Source organism: Rhinolophus sinicus, chromosome 4 (assembly GCF_057876585.1).
Source record: "Rhinolophus sinicus isolate RSI-liver-muscle chromosome 4, RSI-T2T, whole genome shotgun sequence".
NCBI lineage: Eukaryota > Metazoa > Chordata > Mammalia > Chiroptera > Rhinolophidae > Rhinolophus > Rhinolophus sinicus.
This window is the reverse complement of record NC_142504.1, coordinates 28218481-28238129: the sequence shown is the minus strand read 5'-3', so window position 1 is coordinate 28238129 and position 19649 is coordinate 28218481. Positions and strand designations below refer to the sequence as shown.

The 19649-nt window shown below is 38.0% G+C and overlaps 1 protein-coding gene across 2 annotated transcripts in view; it reads left to right on the top strand.

The window, feature by feature from the left end:
* The window catches only part of NXPH1 (neurexophilin 1), a 282603-nt gene extending 263877 nt beyond the window's left edge, over nucleotides 1-18726 (top strand). For both annotated transcript variants that reach the window (XM_019729790.3, XM_074340770.2), the window contains one exon: nucleotides 16765-18726. In XM_019729790.3, coding sequence (XP_019585349.1) covers nucleotides 16765-17526 — 762 coding nt within the window. In that variant the 3' untranslated portion in view covers nucleotides 17527-18726. The remainder of the gene's footprint in view (nucleotides 1-16764) is intronic.
* Nucleotides 18727-19649: the final 923 nt, after the last annotated feature.

Sequence of the window (19649 nt, the reverse complement as noted above, 5' to 3'; positions counted from 1 at the left end):
TCACTTTGTGCTCCAGCACTGGCACAGCAGCTTGAAAGGCACCAGGGACTTATGGGGAGGAACAGAATTGTCTGGCTTCAGAGTGAGGGCTGGAGGGGCCGCTTTCTTGCAGACAGAAGTGCTGGCAGAAGCCATTGTTCTTTTGTTGAACTCTCCACTGTTTCATGCAGCATGTAGATGGAGGCAGCCACCATACCTGTGTCTCCATTAATCTTGCTAACAACATTTGATCTGCCCTGGTTATTCCCTGAGACCCTGTCTCTCCAACCTTTCAGGCCCACCCAAGTCACTTCTATTGTCTTTTCCGACAAATGGCCTGTCTTGGCTTAAGCTGCTTACTCTCCTAAAACCTCTCAAAGGCTCACAAACCCCAAACAAGAAACATCTGGCCTTGGTGTGCTCCATATGTCTTGCCAAGTAGCTTCAAGACCAGTACTACTGGCAGCTGGCCTTGATTCACAGCTTGGCCTCTTGAGGCACCCGGCAGGTGGAAAACATCTAAGGATCACTCTGTGGCTCATATCACCTAGATCGAGCCAGAGCACAGGTGGAGGCTAAACTTGGCCTGAGGTGAGGCCCCTCCCAGGAGGTCCTGTGGGCCAGAAGACCCATTACTCAGCTTTGAACCACATCAGAGCACCACCAGGCCACCTCCACAGATGACACCTTCAAAGGGCAGACTGGGCAGGCACCAGAGCTCTGCTAAAGTGAATCCTGCTCCATAGAGTCAGCCCCTGCACAATAGTTCCTCCACTGTAGTCATGGCCAGTCCTGAAAACCAGTCAGCCTGAGGGTCAATCCCTCCCATTGACATGCAAACTGTAACCAAGGCTCAACTACAAAAGGAGGGCACACTAAACCCACACAAGAGACACACCTGGAGCACCTGGCTCAGGTGACCAGGGAGACTGTGCCACTGAGCCCCACAGCACACCTACTACATAAGGGCACTCTATAAAGACCAGGAGACATACAGCTCTACCTAACACATAAAAAGAAACACAAGGAGGAAACCAAAATGGGGAGACAAAGAAACATGTCCCAAATGAAAGAATAGAACAAAGTTCCAGAAAAAGAACTGAACAAAATGGAGGCAAGCAACCTACCAGATACACAGTTCAAAACACAGGTTATAAGGATGCTCAAGGAACTTAGTAAGAACTTCAACAAAGAAATAGCAAACATAAAAAAGGATATAGAAACCATAGAAAATAACAAGTCAGAAGTGAAGAATACAATCACTGAAATGAAGAATACATTAAAGGGAATCAACAGTAGATAACATAAAGCAGAGGTTTGAATGAGCAATTTGGAAGATAAGGTAGCAGAAATCAGAACAGCAAAAAGAGAAAAGAATCCAAAAATATCAGGATAGTTTAAGGGGCCTATGGGACAACATCAAGTGTACCAGCATTCACCTCATAGGGAGAAAAGAGAGAGCAAGGAATTGAAAACCTACTTGAAGAAATAATGATGAAAGAGTTCCCTAACCAGGCAAAAGAAGCAGACATAGAAGCCCAGGAAGCACAGAGAGTCCCAAACAAGATGAACCTAAAGAGGCCCACACCAAGATACATCATAATTAAAATGCCAAAGTTTAAAAACAATGAAAGAACATTAAAAGCAGAAAGAGAAAGGAAAGGCAGTTAGTTACCTACCAGGGAGCTCCCATAAGACTGTCAGGTGATTTCTCAACAGACATTTTGCAGGCCAGAAGAGATTGGCAGGAAATATTGAAAGTCATGAAAAGCAAGGACCTACAACCAAGATTAGTCTATCCAACAAAACTATTGTTTACAATTGAAGGAGAGATAAAGAGCTTCCCAGACATGAAAAAGCTAACGGAGTTCATAACCACTAAACCAGTATTACAAGAAATGTTAAGGGACTTCTTTAAGAAAAAGAAGAAGAAAAGATTAAAAATATGAATAATAAAATGGCAATAACTACATATCTATCAACAATTACTTTCAATATAAAGGGATTAAATGCTCCAAACAAAAGACATAGGAAGGCTGAATGGATAAGAAAACAAAACCCTATATATGCTGTCTACAAGAGACTCACTTCAGATCAAAAGATACACAAAGACTGAAAGAAAAGAAATGGGAAAAAAGATATTTCTTGAAAATGAAAAAAAAAAAAAAAGATGAAGTAGAAATACTTATACCAGACAAAACAGACCTCAAACAAAGGCTATAACAAGAGACAAAGAAGAACAAAGTAATCCCACTTCTGGGTATTTATCCTAAGAAACCCTACTTCGAAGGGACATTGTGCAGCCATCTGTTCTTTGCAGCATTATTTACAATAGCCACGATATGGAGGCGACCTGCGTGTCCAGCAATAGTTGAATGGATAAAGAAGAGGTGGTACATAGGTACAATGGAATGTTACTTAATGATAAAAAAGAATGAAATCTTGCCATCTGCAGCAACATGAATGGACCTAGAGGGTATCGTGCTGAGTGGAGTAAGTCAGACAGAGAAGGACAAATGCCATATGATTTCACTTATATGTGGAATCTAAAGAATGAGATAAAGGTACAAACAACAGAGAAACAAACTGGTAGATACAGAGAACATTTTGATGGTAGCCAGATGGGAGGTGTTTGTGGGATGGGTGAAAAAGGGGAAGGGATTAAGAAGCATAAGTTGGTAGTTACAAAGTAGTTGTGGGGATGTAAAGTACAGCACAAGGAATATAGTCAATGATATTGTAATAACTGTATATGGTGTCAGATGGGTACTAGATTTACTAGGTTGATAACTTTGTAAGTTATATAAATGTCTAATCACTATGTTGCACACCTGAAATTAATAGAATATTGCATGTCAACTGTAATTGAAAAATAAAAGTAATACATTAATAAAACTGGAACAATCACAAAAATATATTCAGATAACATCAAAATTTAAAAAAATAAGTCTTCTGAAAATAGGAAATAACAAGTCTTTTGGAAACAAATATAAAGCACGTTTTCTTTCAGAGACTGAAGAATAATTCCCTGTGTTAGAATGTGCTTACCCGAACATCCGTGACAATGGTTCCCTCATTTTGATTCTCTCGTCCCTCAGAATAGTCACTGATCAGATTTAAGTCTTGGAAGATCTTAGTACAGGGTTGTGTACACAGTCAAACCAAGGGACCCCAAGCTGTAACTGTGATGTGCTAAATTAGTGCCTTTATTTTAGAGTTGGCAAATGATGCCAAATGTCCATATTCCTTCCTTCCACAAAATTAAAAGACACTAACAAAGATAAGACAGTTTCTTATTTTGAAGTTGCCACCCTGATTTCCAAAGCTTCAGTAAACTCTGAAGTAGATATAAAGTATCTGTTCTCATTAAAAGGGAACTTCGGAACACAAGAAGAGTGGACTGGATGCCAGGAAACTTTCACTACAGTTTTCACTCTGCCCCTAACCATCTTGGGAACTTTAGGTGAATTACTTGAGCTCCATGAGACTCAAGAGACCCATTATTTTATAACTTAGTAAGCTAAGATATAAAATAATTTCCAAGGTCCTTTTTAGCTTCAGATGTTTTGTGATTCTAACTCTAAACAGTCATGGATTTTTCTCTATACAGCCACAAAGCAGAAATGTCACAGTCATACTGTGTTTATTTACACTATTTCACTCTAGAGTAACAACAAAAATGCCTATAAGACTCATATTTTTAGTAAAATTTAAATTTGTACTGTTAATGGATACTTTTACAGCTCAATTCTGAGCCTTTGCAAACACATCCATAAAACTGGTTGTATTGCTTCACATTTATAAAATCCCACTGCATTTTCCAAGCAAATGGGCGTTTATACAACGAAATAGGCTAACACATGCCTAACTGCCTGTTTCAAAGCAATTATTACTTGTCTATACAAATGTCCACTTGAATAGTTCAAAGAAAATGCCCCCAGAAAGTCTGGCAGTCTCTTGTTGAAGAAACCTGTTTTTAGAATCCCATAAGCATTTTTCCCCCCATTATTGTCTAAAGGTCAAATTTCTGGAAATTCAAGAAATTAAAACCAGAGGATGGTACTAACTTTTTTGCCACCCAAGAGACCACACTCATTGTTTCATTAAGCTTTTCTGATGTTTGTCAAGCCTGCAAACTACAGTTATTTTCATCTAGACATTTTTTTTCTTATTCACGTTTCACTTTTATTGGAATGAAAATTCATTTATTTCTAGATTTGATATAACCTTCCTGACTGGTTATAATGGCCTGCGGCCACCACTTGTACTTTCCTAGAAAACTATCACCTTTTCTCTTGCATCACTGTGCATGTTTACAAAAGTATACAAAGCCTCCACGAAGGCTTACAATATAAGCACTTTTATCTATGTGAAAAAATGAGCTGTTAATCTGTGGATGGGTCAAGCTCATCTGCAAAGGGCCATTATTATGTGTGGGCAGGCACTCCATTCAAACATGCATGTGTTCAACCAGTATTTGTAGAGCACCTACTTAGAAAGTGGCATTTTATAAAATGTAGTAAAAAAAAAAAAAAAAAAAATAGTGGCCCAAGTATTGGATGGCTTTCCCATGGAGATTACAGTTTCGAGAAAAGAATATAGATGGTAAATAAATAGGCAGATTGAGATGGAGATAATAGTAGTAGTTTTATAAACAAATATGTAGTACAGTGTGCTCTGAGAGGATCAATGATTCCTGTAGAAATGCAGTTTAAGCTGGGCCAGAGAATGAGTAGGTATTAACTAAGCAAATGGGAATGGTAGAAAGCATTCCAGGATGGGGACGTGTCCTGTGCAAAGTCCTGAAGTTGGAAGAGAGACAACACGTGAAAAAGTCTGATGTGATCAGAATTTGGAGGCCGAAAAGAAGAGTAGCCAAGATGAGGCCGGAGATGAAGAAATATGTAGCATTGACCTAGACTATTTTCTAAATTCATAAATATAAATGCCTTGTCCCTGAACACCTCCTCAGTCAGGAATCAAAGGCTCGCAACAACTTCTTCCGTCGGTAATGACTTCCGTTGCAGTTCCTTGATCAACAGCAGCTTCTTCCTGGCCTCTGCCGTCCAGAGAAGAGATGACTCTCAGGAGCTACATCAGTGAGCGGCGTCGGTTACCACAAAGCTTGCTGGTCCATCTGCTGTTTTCAAAGAGCTGGCCGGGCCCTTAGTGATTCAATTCTGACTTCAGACCACGAATCGAGACAGCAGTCAGATGTCCTAGTTGTGCCCTCTAGTGGCAGCCGAGGTATTACCCGACTCTTTTGCAAAGGGTAATTAAAATTAAACTACCTCTCAGAGTTTGCAAATGAGGGAGTGTAGAAACACACCAGGGGAGGAAATTCTACCTTAACAACCTGTGCTTCCCTCAGTTCTCCTGCAATAGCTTCTATCCACAGTGTTCACAGCAGTATAAACTAATACTGTGATAAGTTGTTTTAAAGTACGTTAAAGACCCAGGGGATCTCAGCGCTCTGACTACACAGACAGTTTCATCCAGCCTGTCTTGTGACTTCTCTTATAGCATCTTCAGTCATTTGTGGGCTGTTTACTTCATTTCCTTCATGACCCATCTCCCATATTGTAATATTTGGGTGAACATCCTTCTTTGATTTAGTGAAATTGTTTACTTAATTCCCTTGGTAACAAAAAGAGAAGTCTTTCTGTTTTTGGATTCTAAGCATACCACTTAGCTTTGTACCTGACGAACTTAAAGCACCTAAATCCAGAAGCCATCTTTTTGCTTGTTTACAAGACCTTTCTGCCTAAACCTCCTTTTTCTTTGGCATTTGGCTCTTTGGTATGAGAGTCCACCTGCCATGCTTTAAGAAACTAGGAATAGAGGAGAAGGGTGGATCAAGACCAAAGTGAAATCTATCCTAGACTAATGGACAGCAGGTACACCTGGTTCCAAAGCTGGCAGCCACCGGAAGAAATCTGTGGAGGACAGAGTGTGTTTACCCAGTGCTAGGAATCTTGCAAGGAAAAAACAGAAGGTCAAAGAATAGGTGCTAATCTCCTTAGGGGAGGGGCATTAGTAAAGAACAAGTTGGTTTAAGAGCTTTCATTGGACTTGCTTCCTCAAGGACAGAGTGACCTTTGGAGTTCCTGCAGGGCATAAATTGTGTCTTCCCTGAGCTACCTATACTTAAGAGCCATGGGGGGCCTGGTGCTCGAGGCTTCAGGGGCTTTTTATCACATCTTATTTTGGCCAAGGCATGATTCAAAAGCACATATGTACTCAATGTCATAACTCAAACTCTAGCATCACTAACCTCTGATAAAAGAATGAGGGGTCCATTCGCTGTGCTAGATTTTGTTTCTCCTCAGAATATTGGACTTGTTGCACTTCAGGAAATTGGAAATTCCCAGTCCATGGGACTTTTACAGGAGTATGGAAGAATGATGTTTCCAGGATCTTTGCTCCTTTTTGTATTTCTGGGTTGACTGGCTTATCTACTCCGCCCTGGGAGCAGTGTTCATGCATTATATAGCCTGATAGAAAAAAGATCCTAGAAGAATTTTTGAACTAAATTGGGATCTAAATGTCACAGGGATGACATTCCCCTACAACTAGTCTCTATTGCTTCATTTATATGATTTCTTCCATTGTCTATTGAAAGGTTTCTAGATCAACCACTGGGTAACCAGAGTGTGTTAAGTATACTGTCTCAAAAATTTTCAGTCATTATTTCCTCAGGAATTTGAGCTCCTATTGGATAAGATGTACTATTATTACTACTCAGTATGTTCTCATATACCATTGTTATGTGGGAGAACATATGTTCATATAGGTTGCTGAAGATAAGGTTGGAAGGTGAGTCAGTCTTTCCTCATTTAGGCCATTCTAAAAAGGTATGTGTTTTGTTTGACTATAAGGCTATAAACTTCCATCAGCATCTACATAGCAAGCCTTATTATGGACAATCACTCATATTGACCTGTAATTCAGGTAGAAAGACTCTGGATCTAACCTAGCACTTCCTATGTATTCACTATTTCTCTTTTTCTTTAAGATACCTGGAATTACTGACAAATTCAAATCTCTTTATGGGCAATTTAAAAAATGAGGCTGATGTGGCTTTATTTTATCTAAGAAATAGTCTTTCAACATGTTATTTTAAGCGTTTTATTCGTTGTTATAACCATGTACCCTGGGGCCCTCATATGAGATCCTTCTTGTACATTTTAAGTTGAAGTAATATAAAATGCTAACAAAAGAAGCAACGTTTGTAATGCAAACCTGGGTAATTTGTAATTATGTTTTGAGAGACTGGATTAACTGGGGCTATGTGGAATAATAATTCTTAATTTCTCATTAATATTAATATCTCTCTATATTAAACATTATGTGTATATTTATATGCTTACAAAATGAGCATAAGAAAGGGTACAGTATTTTCATAGGCTGAAAAGTTCTATTTCTTTGTAACAGAAACAATAACTCATGGCTCTTCACAAGGCATACTTTTTCCCCTGTGGTTAAAAAACCAAGAACATTTTCAAGACAATTTTCATAAGAGTACCTACGGGAAAAGGAATCAAAGGGAAAGCTAATTATTATGGTTATAGAAACTTGTGAGGAGCTCAGTTACCCATGACTCTGGATCGCTCTCCAATATAATAACATAGGGAACCATTAGTATTCTATGTCAGAAGTGCGCCATCCTTCATAGGATTGTGAGAGCACATTGGACAAGTCTTAGCCATTGGAGGAGTCTTCAAATTGGTAGAAACATACCTTGTTTCTTCTTCTTGGGGATGACATGGAATGTCCAGGGTGATCAGAATGTCTTCTCTTAAAGTTGTTATGTTAGAGATAAATTATTGTCCACACTTGCCAATACTAAATTGTAACATAGTTACGTGTGCTCTCCTTATCACCTACCCCTAAAGATGGTCACTACGTACCGCTAAAGATGACCTCAGAGTTGTTACAATTATACTAATTTCCATCTCAGTTTTTTGGACCGTCTGAGTAGATGTAATGTCACCAGTCAGAAAACAGGAATAGAATAGCAGTGTGCATTCTGAAAGCCTTTTCTTTTCTTTTCTTTTTTTGTTTTGTTTCAGGGTTTCATAACCTAGCTAAGTATGTGTTGAACTCGTACCATTTCCATATTTTTATATGTGCTACATATAAAGTCTTTTAGTTTATCTTCATGAAAACTCAATGAGTGAGGTATCATCTTTACTGTCTAGCTGTAGAAAACGTGGCTGTAAGTGGTTATTAGTGGTAGAGTAGCAGATTTTGGATTTAGCCCTGTGATCTCTAATGGCATCACCCATTTTCTTAGTTTCTATGCAATACAGCCTTCCAGCACCTACGGGGTTAAGGGAGAGGTGGGAGTTTCATTTCTGCTTTTTCATTGTTAATGCAGCAGAGCTGCTCCTGGAGCATTGCTTTGAAGCAGAAGGAAATGAGGTATTTTTGATGTATTAAAACACTAACCCATTTCCTCTGGCTTCGTATACATAATATTGACACTCCAGGTATTGTCAATGAAGTGCAGCATCTAAACTTGTAAGAGAGAAATCTCTGAGGGCCACATGCCCCCCATCCCCCCAAATCTTGATTGTGACTAAAGAATCAATGGACCTTCACTACTGAAATAGTTATGGTAAGAATATAAACCATATAGGCAATTTACTGAATGCACATTCTATGCTAGCTACTCCCTCTCCCAAGTTATAAAATGGCATAATATGGAAAGAATATCCTTGAAGGAGTTTATAGTCCTCTTGGGGGAACTTTATGACAAAGAGCCTAACATGCCTAGGTATATCTGTGTGCTTTTCTTTACATTCGTTAAGAAAGGGGCTGGAGAAATATATGCCCATGTAGCCCACCTTGTGAGATTTCACAATGCCTGAAATAAAGGAAATCCTAACATTTTTGGAGACAGAAAAATAGAACAGAATGTATTAAAGGATGAATCAATATTATACCCAGTGTACGCTTATGGCCAGTATAGACATTTTTAGGCATGAACAACTCAGATAGTGTATCTCCTATGAACTCTTTCTAAAAGAATCACACAAATCTATAGACCCATAAAAATAAGCTAACTCAGGAGAGGAGGGAGTGAGGTATCTGAAACAACAATGGCCAGAAAAAACAATGGAATCAAGGTTAAAAGTTAACTGTAGGTAATCTGGCTGTGAAACAATGTAATGATTAAAGATCTATCATAAAATTACACAGACAGAAGTATGGCACCTTTATAATACAGAATTGTATATTTCCATTGAGTAAAGATGATATACCTGAAGGTACTGAGATATTTTGTTGATTGGAAAAATATAAAGTGCAATTCATAAAATATGTCACTATATATATAAAATGTTTATATATGAAAAAGTACTGAAAATATTTAGGAACAACATCCACCAAAGTTTTGACAGCTCTTTACCTCTGGGGAGAGAAGTAGAATTGCAAGAGAGCAGGGATTGATGGTAAAGACAGATTCTTACTTTCTGCTTCATAAATCCTATAATGTTTTGATAAGTGTGTATTAATGTAGAATTGCATGATTTAAATGCTTCTTAGAAATAAAGGACACACCCTATCGAGTAAGTAAGAAGTAGCTCTGTCACCAGCTGTGGACTTTGACAAGCTCTTTTTTAGCTTAAATAACCCCATCAGTAAGCAGAAGAAAACAGCACCGACTTTAAAGTTGTGTGTGTGTGTGTGTGTGTGTGTGTGTATGTGTGTGTGTTCTAAATGAAAATTAAAACCATATGTAAAACACTAATTGCAATGTCTGGAATATAGTGTGCCCTTAACTAGTAGCAGTTAATAGTATGCAACATATATTCAACATAGTGAATCATAAAACTGCCAAAATTATGTTGTAATCATAGAGCAAGGCCATTTTGTTGATTAGTTATTCACTGATGAGAGATATTACTTAAGCATCAGGTTGTTTAAAATTTTTGTTTGGCTTCAAGTATTCATACAGTTGATGAAATAAATACAGGATTTTCAAAGCAATTTGAGATTATTTATATTGAACAATAATAGATCAGCAGTGAAACATGCAGGTTGGTAGAAATTAGAAGGCATCTTATTGCTCTTTCATAAAAAGAGGTACACATGCATCTGGAGACACCTCTAGTTTGGCGATACTATATGTAAAGGAATGTAAGTTTTGTATAAAATCTCATAAGGCCAAAAGCATAACTGAGGTGACAGTGAAGGTGAGGAGTGGTGTATTTTCCAAAGTGGAGTCTTTCAACAATGTTTTAAAAGTGAACATATCTATGTTATGAGTATAAACCTATAATAAAAAGATATTAGAAAAATCAATGTGAAAGTATGGCTCTAAAACATATAAAGGAGTTAGGTCAGTGTGGCAACTCTTTATGTGCTTATGTTCCCACCACCCAGTAGCAATCTTTTCTCCCTAGTGCTACACACAGCTCCTGCCCCAGACAGGCTCCCTTCCTGTTAGACCCAAGCTCTGTCTTTATGGTTAAAGTAAATGACCCTTCTCTTTACTCCTATTTGTCAATGGTCTCAAAATAAACATATACTTTAAAATGTATACACCTCATCATGTTAAGAATCTCTATTATGCTCAGTATTGCTAAAACAATGAGATAAACACATAATTTGTGGCAACAGTATCATTGAGCTGCTGAGCCAGCTCCTTTCAAATTGGCATTGGCCACTTTTGACATGGAAAATTATATTCAGTTAGGAGACACAATGCATTTGGTGTTTTCACTGTTCTATTACCGTAAAAATTATTATTAAGTGTAGAAAAAGGTGGACAGTGCTTTGCCTTTTAAGAATTGGGTTAATTAGAAGTTGTCAGGTTTTTCTTCTGTACTCAGCTTTATGCCATTGTCCTCACCACTTCTGTTAATCACTCAGACATACTGACATCAAAGGATCTTTAGGTGACATTTAAAAAGCAAGTCTTTTGATTGGTTTGGAAAATCAGTGGTAAAGGGTGTTCTGGGAATAAGGCTTTCTTTTGCAATGATGTTGTTTACTCCATAGGGCTCAAAATCTATTTCGATTTTATGTGTATATTTATGTGTTTCAAAAATGAAAGTTCTTAAGACGTAAAGCAATATAATAGAGTGAGAAAGGGAATGATTCCTGATTGCCCCTGGGAGGATAGGTATTAAGCTAGTTGCTCTTCCTTCTCATCTTGCAGGATCTCTTTGCCACTATCCAAAGACGCTTTAAGAAGGTAGATTTCTAAAGTCAAGGGGCTTCTTTGTAAGTGTTTAACTATTAGATTTTTGCTTGGAATTTAAATCTTGTCCATGCCCACCTTTCCTCCTCTCTTTTTCCCTTGGTTTCTACAATATTATTTTCCTTAAGTTATCCTCTTTTGTCTCTGCCTAGCCTGGCTCCTCTTCTGCTTGTCCTCGAAGCACTGACATTTCTTAGAAATCACCAGCCTTCTTCCCTATCACCATGCCCTATCTTCACAGTGCCATCTGCTCATTCTACAAAACCAACATCACCACCTCTCATTTCTCCAGACTTTCAGACCCAACGTACAAGCGTTCTTTTAAAGAGCATCATCAGAATGACTAGCAGGTACTTCAACCTTCAACATCCCTATGAGATTTCATTTTATTTTCCAGGTAACTTATTACTTCTGTATTCCTTACAGATGTAGGCACACTCACGAATTAACTTTTTCATGTTCCTTTTTAGCTAATAAACCTTAAAGTTGAGTTAATCCTACCTCTGAAATATCTCTTATATTCATTTTTTCTTTCTCTTTTTCTCTGTCACTGCCTTGGTTCAGGCTCACTTACTTTCTCAAATAAAGTATTGCAATTAGTTATATAACGAGTCATTCTTTCTTCAAGTCTTCTCCTTACCAATCTCCCTTTCAGAGCCCAATCAGTGATTCTAGAGCCAGGGTAACTTACTTAAAAACAAAGTAGAACAAAATTTATTGATTTCTCCATTACCTCAGAAGTATGTAAGGAGCAATTCTTCATTCTTACGTTTCATGTGTCCTGCTCAGCTCTGTGCTTTTGCACAGTATGTTCTTTATGCTTAGAAGAACTCCTCTGGCCTAACCTCTGTCTGTTGAACCCCTAAACCTCTTTGATGTCTCAGATCTGAGGATTATCTCTTTTGCTCCATCTTCTCTACCTTTTAACTTTGCCTCCTAGAATGTTGTACATAGTGTTGGTCACACCACACTGTTATTTGCTTAGTTGATTCTCTCATTAGACTGTGAACTCCTTGAGGGCAAAGACCATATCTCATTTCTTTTTGTAGTCCTATTATTTAACGCAATATTAGCCGAGTCTCACTGTATAGTTATTGAATCAATAAAACAACATAAATTGGGATTGTTTATACTGAACTGGTCTGGCTACTTTCCTAAGAACTCTTCCTGGTTTGTTATGATTGATACTCTCTTGTGGACATTGCCCTGCTCCTCTCCTAATCCAAGTGAAAGGAAAGGGAAGAGAGAATAAGAATTCTCAAGACAGTGTTAATGATTACAGCTGAAACCTGCTTTGATTTTGTAGCCAAACTGAGATGTTCCAGAATGTTTTCTTGACGGTCAGGACTAATGGAAGCCTTGCACATCATACCACCGAAGGCAAATAAATCCACTGCATTTGGTAGTTACACAGTTGAATAGCTGAACTTATGTTTGTCCTTTGTTAAGTTTTACTCTCTACTCAACTTGTCATTTTTTTTTTCTTTTGGGTTGGCACAGCAGCACTTTCAAAAGTATATGCTGTGTGTGTGTGTGTGTGTGTGTGCGCACGCACGCTTTAGGTTTGGTAGAAAAATATTTTCTTAGAAAATTTTTTTTGCTCTCAAACTATTATAAGTAATTCCTTTACACAAAATAGTACCCAGTGGGATACAGAGAATGATGGTGGTTCTGGAACACTGATCTTGAACACTGACCATATCCCAGGTACTTTCTGTGATAGTACTTTAAATGGAGTATCCTATTTAATTCTTACAACAGCTCTGTAACGGGGTGGGTATTATTCTCCTATTCTTTAGATGAGAGAAACAGAAGCATAAACAAGTTAAGCAACTTGCTCACATCCTACAGCTGTTAAAGATTGCAGTCCAGATTCGGATCCAGAGCTCACACTCATAATCACTTCAGCTGTGGAGAGTATAATTTATACAAAATTTCTATTCTACCTGAAAATCAGAGGTTTGTCTCCCTGTCGTGTGGTCTTAGCATCCTTTTAAATATATTGGCTCTTTTTCCTTGAAATCATATCTCCCACTTCCACATTTGTTTTTTCTTTCACTCCCCATATGCCACTGGTAAATTGCACTCTAATTCTCTCTCGCTTCCTTCTTTGGGACAATTTCATTACTGCTTCATGAGCCAGTGCACCATGGATGCATCTCATTACAGCCCCTCTCCTCGATCAACTGTGTTGATGCTGAGATACAAGCATCAGGCTGAAACCAAATGCATGCTGGCATTTATTCTTCTTGCCACCCAAAGAATGGGAAACTACGTAATTCCAAGTAAAAAGGAAAGAATCGGCTATGCATTTACTTTTTAAATTTCTTTTATACTTGGGCATATATATAGAGGCTGTGTTGAAGACAATGCTTATATAATTAGCTAAGTGCAGATTTTGATGTTTGACCAATCAATTAGATTTCATTGAAACAAAGCAAAGGAAAAAAAGAAAATGCACACAAAGTAAACTCCAAAACCAAAGATCTGTACTGTTCTTATCAATTAATGTTTGTTTTAAATTTTATATTATAGCTACTCTGTGTTATACAGAAACAATATATTTTGACATGCACTTCCTTTGATAAATTTGTAGAAGAAACTTTTGTTGTTTCTATTAGTTTTGTAATTATAATGATATAATATTAACTATGGAAATACAAAGGATTATGCTTTTGCTATTAGAGTAAAAGTTGTCCTCTAGAGGACTGGCTTTATTATCAGGAAGAGAGGATAGGTGGAAAACTTCACGTTTTCACCCTCAAGAAAAATGTATATATTTCTAAGCATCACCCCCTTCTCCAAAGAATATTTCTCTTTCAGTTTCATCCCTTTAAAACTTAATGTTTAGTTCTTGTTAAAAAACAAACTGAATTTAGATAAAGCAACCGTTTTGCTATTATTAGTCACATACTGCTTGAGTGTGATCCATTTCTGGAATGATGTTTTGGCATGAAGGGAATTGATAAACAGGAAACAGTTTGGGTGCAGGAGAAAAGAGGAGAGGCAAATTCAAGGGTTGTGCAGAAGTGAAAGGGGAGTGTCTCGAACTAAAAGAATGTTGACAGCAAAGACAACCTTCTTGCAATTCCCAAAATTTGCCCCAAGATCAGCAGTGGCCCATCTGATAGCCATCTTTGATTCCACATGAGGGGGATTGTTCGTTTTTATTATGTCATGCATTTAAAAGTTCGAAGAGTGACTGTGTATGAGGCTGGTTTGTGCTTCCCTTAGGTGTGACCCTACCCCCACCATAATCTGTCCATTATTTCTGGGCCTCGTCCCATCCCTAGCATTTGTTTCTCCATTGGCCATGCTTGTCTTTCCTACATTAACCTCTGTGTACAATGGCCTTTGGATCTTTGTGTGAAGGTATTGCTATTGCTTTAGGCATCACAGCGGATGCAGCGGGACCCAGGCTGGCAGCCTGAAACAGATGATAGAGCTTTTGTGTTAGCCTACCCAATGTTTCAGTCTTGGTTTTTCAGGGTGCAGTCATGGGACATAATCTCATGATAAACCTTATTTTCTCTTAGATGCAATACATTTATGTGGGGCTAAATTTTCAGGGTTTCTTAAGCTCAGCATTACTGGGAAGACACCAACTTTAGCTAGTATTTTTTCGCAGGTGGGATTTCTCACTTACATTGCCACAGTTTGTACTGGACGGTGAAGAGACTATTTGCTAGCTCATAGGTGATAGTGAAGAGCTCACTGATCCTAAGGCATTTTTGAAAAGATAAGATTATTAGACCTAAGGGACTTTGTTCTAGCTTACAACGCCCCCTGCATTTATGTCTTTGGAGAAACCCATCCACTGTAGGTTGTGAATGTTGGCTGTATAATCCAGCCAGACCTCCATGAATACCATTTCGTTGGCTTCTTTATCTAATTGTCTTCACATATCAGCTGGGGCTTCATAATAATAGCTAAATTTAGTTGAGCCATTCCTACGTGCCCGCTACTGCGCTGAAGGTTTTACATGTCTTAGGTCATTCAATCCTCGCAGCAACCCTATGAGGTAGGCACTATTATTACTCTCAGTTTATAGGTGCAAGAAACTGAGGCAGAAGGAGGTTAAATGACTTGACCAAGGGCATGCAGCTTGGAAGTGGCAGGGCTGAGTGTAGATCCCAGGGAAGCTGGCTGTAAAGGTCATGCTCTTACTGCCTAGGGGCTAGGATAGAGTCCTTCTAGTAAAAGTGGCTGAGTAAAAGGCTATTGTCAGGCTAGGGTTGTGTGGCTAAGTCTATGGAGAGGTCCCTAGAATGCATCTCTAATTCCTAGTGGGCCTGAATTTAAAAAGCTCTCCAGGAATGACCTCTCATTTTGAGAACAGTTTGGAAGGAGACTAGAGAGGCCAGTGAGGCTGCTGAGTGGTAGGTAGTCAGGCTCTTGTTTGAGGCAGGTCTCAGAACTGGTTCTGGAGGGGCCTGGTGATAGACGTTTAAAGTGAAACTGGGCTTTTTAATGGGCAGCTGGGATTCTTTTCAGCAGCCTTACCCTAGAACAGTCAGTCCACATCTTAGAGGATTTTTCTCTTTTGGCTTGTTTGATTCCTGTGAGTCCTTGACTCTGTTCTCTCTGGTCCTTGAGCCCTCCATATCAGGAACAGAAGTCACTCCTTTAACTTGAGGCCAATGAAGCCATTGTGGATATGTATTTGTATCTTTACAAAGGGGCTGCTATTAGGATGATGCTTGTATAATTATGAAAGTACAGATTTGGCTGTTTGGTCAATCAGTTCGATTTAGAGTTCCTCTGCATCCCTGGTCTATTGGGGATCTAATTCTTTCCAAGAAAGATAAGACAGGCATCTCAGGTGAACGATTTCTGAATGACTCTCACTGTCCAACCTGAAGTGATTTCCTTGTCATTGACCACATGTTTTATGCTTCTCTATATTGACAATTATCTATAAGACATTTTATTCAAATGTATTCATGTCCCTTTTCCTAGATCACATTTTAATCCCTTAAGATAAAAATGAAATCTTATGCAAATTGTTACTTACAATATTTGATAATAAACATATTATTTTGTTTTGACCAGTTAGAGTATACTAGAGTCTCTTTGCAAAACTAAATTCTAAAAGGATTATGGCATGGACACCCAAAATCTTTAGGATATCAGTCAATATATTTGAGAGAATTATACTGTTTTAAAACTTATAATTTTGAAGTAGAAAAATAAAATAATTAATTGTAAAATTGTATTTTAAAGGTGTGCATATTTTGGTGCTAAGAAAAAAATGACTTTAGTTTGATTTATGTTTGCTTTATTCATGTTAGGTTGACTTTCACTCTCATCAAAGTCAGTATTTGTACATAGTCTTTTGGTCATGTTTAGTAGTTTTTTTCTTGTCCACCTACACCTCTTCCCTCCCATTATCATGTAAAAATAGAAGTGACAAATGGTATTTTGTTACATATTAATAACTATTGTCCAGATGCTGAAAGTACTTCAAGAAGAAGTGTCATCATTTCATTCCAAGCCTATTTGAAAGAGCTTGGATCTGTGTGTTGGGTGTTTTCAGGTACAGAGATGTAAATGCCATTTTTCTCTTCCATTTTTAGGTCACATGCGCCAATTTAACAAATGGTGGAAAGTCAGAACTTCTAAAATCAGGAAGCAACAAATCCACACTAAAGCACATATGGACAGAAAGCAGCAAAGACTTGTCTATCAGCCGACTCCTGTCACAGACTTTTCGTGGCAAAGAAAACGATACAGATTTAGACCTGCGATATGACACCCCAGAACCTTATTCTGAGCAAGACCTCTGGGACTGGCTGAGGAACTCCACAGACCTTCAAGAGCCTCGGCCCAGGGCCAAGAGAAGGCCCATTGTTAAGACGGGCAAGTTTAAGAAAATGTTCGGATGGGGTGATTTTCATTCCAACATCAAAACAGTGAAGCTAAACCTGTTGATCACTGGCAAAATTGTAGATCATGGCAATGGGACATTTAGTGTTTATTTCAGGCATAATTCCACTGGTCAAGGGAATGTATCTGTCAGCTTGGTGCCCCCTACGAAAATCGTGGAATTCGACTTGGCACAACAAACCGTGATTGATGCCAAAGATTCCAAGTCCTTTAACTGTCGCATTGAATATGAAAAGGTTGACAAGGCTACCAAGAACACACTCTGCAACTATGACCCTTCAAAAACCTGTTACCAGGAGCAGACCCAAAGTCACGTGTCCTGGCTCTGCTCCAAGCCCTTTAAGGTGATCTGTATTTACATTTCCTTTTATAGTACAGATTATAAACTAGTACAGAAAGTGTGCCCCGACTACAACTACCACAGCGACACACCTTACTTCCCCTCTGGATGAGGATGAACACAGGGGTGAGACTGAAGCCTGAGGAATTAAAGGTCATGTGACAGGGCTGTTACCTCAAAGAAGAAGGTCACATCTGTTGCCTGGAATGTGTCTACACTGCTGCTCTCGTCAACTGGCTGCACATATGCTAGTGGAAAACAATTTGATGTAATTTCTGCCCGGTCAGCTTCATTTCTCAGTATAGTTGTAAATCACCACAGATTTTAAAGCCACACTTGAAGACATGCTCTCACATATAGATGCACACAAACACACACTCATACACATTTCCGCCTGCATCTGTCATGATTCCTGTTGAGAGGGCTTTCATTGTCTGATTCATAACGGTTCAGGATAAACTCTATGAAGCAAAAGGATTAACTAGGCAGTGAATGGTTTCTAACCCTTGCTGTTGTAAAATCTCTTTTAAAGTCTTGAGTACATGCTAATCAATAATCCCCCCTCATGCATTCCTACTGCTTGGAGTAGCTGTACTGGTAAATACTACTGTAGGAGTATATGCTTGTTAAAATGGAAAAACTATGTCTTTAGAGCTCAGTATTCTTTATTTTATGAACACGACGAAGTGTAGTAACTTTTTTCCAGCATACAATAGGCACATTCAAGGTGATACAAGATGGCTCTTTTTTTCTGTGGAGGGAGCCTGTTCTCAGTAAAGATGAGCAAACATTTGGAATTTACATGTGGGCAGATATTGGATTACAGCTTTCATCACCAACCATTGGACTTCTGTAATGTTGAGACCAGCTAAAGCTGCTTAAAACAAGTTCTGATCATTATATAAGAAGGGAAATGCCTGACAGACACCGTGTAAGTTGTAAGTGTCTGTCTTATCTTTACTACACATATTGTAACAAATTCAATATCCTAGTCTTCATTTGTATGAATGGTTTGTATTGTACATAGTTCAACCAAGTGTTATTTGAGCTGCTTATTAATATTAACTTGTACTTGTCTCTCTGCTTGTTATTGGTTAAAAAAGAAAAAAAAAAGGATAAGAGGAACCATTTTATCAATGTAGCTGTGAACTCCATTAAAAAGACAAACTTAATGTACAAAGCATTTATTCAGCTCAAGTATTGTTGAAAACTATACATATACAACATTACAGTCTGTCTGTATTTAGATATTTTATTTCTGGACAAAATGAAATGTACATAAAAATAAAATGCTTAAAGTTGAGTTTCACTATGTACTTGTGTAAGATGGTGATTTAAATGGTTCTGACAAGAAGAATGTGTTGGAATACAGTCCTGGTTTTGCATCTCATATTTCTAAATTTGTACAGAACTGTCTAAATTACTATGAGTTGCCCAGACAAAATAATTTAGGAGTTTCAATCACAAGTCTAGGAAACAGTTGTGGCATACAGCATTGCACACATTTTTGGTTTATTGTCATGCTAGTTATTCAAGAATACCAAAATCAATGAACATAAGGAGATAATTGAGGTGTCCTAAATTAATTATACCTTGTTGGTTTTTTTCCTGTAAAAAGTCTTTATTTAGCAGAGGATTGAGAGGAAAGTAATTTTTTTTCTTTAAAAACAAGTCAATGCGTCTGAAGATTGTGGCTGACTTTCCTGATTCTACCATAGTGACTCAGCTCAACTGGAAAAAAAAAATGACAATAACAGTAGATGGCTTCAATGATCAATTTATGTATACCAAATGGGATCAACTTCTCTATATAGCATTGTTGACGGACATTAAGCTTTCTTTTGAAAAATAATTACTGTACACAATCCCAGTAAAATAAACGAGAAGAACTATGTAAGGTAACACATTTTTCAAGTTATGAATTGGGGGTAGGGATATAAAGAGTTTCAAAGGTCAACTAAAGAAACCAAATAAAGGCTACCCATTCTCATCTTCCCTTCATACTGCATAGGGATAAGTATGTTTTCATATAGACAATATAATAGACGTACTACAGGGAACACAAAACACAGAGTTCTAAAGTGAGAACTCAATAACTGATTTGACTAAAGAGAGCCTCCAACAGCAAATCAAAGACACATCATTCCAGGTAAACGTCCATTGCTCAAAATACTCCAATATACGTAAACAACCATTTATATCAATGCATTAATTAATTTGCCATGGGATTTAGCA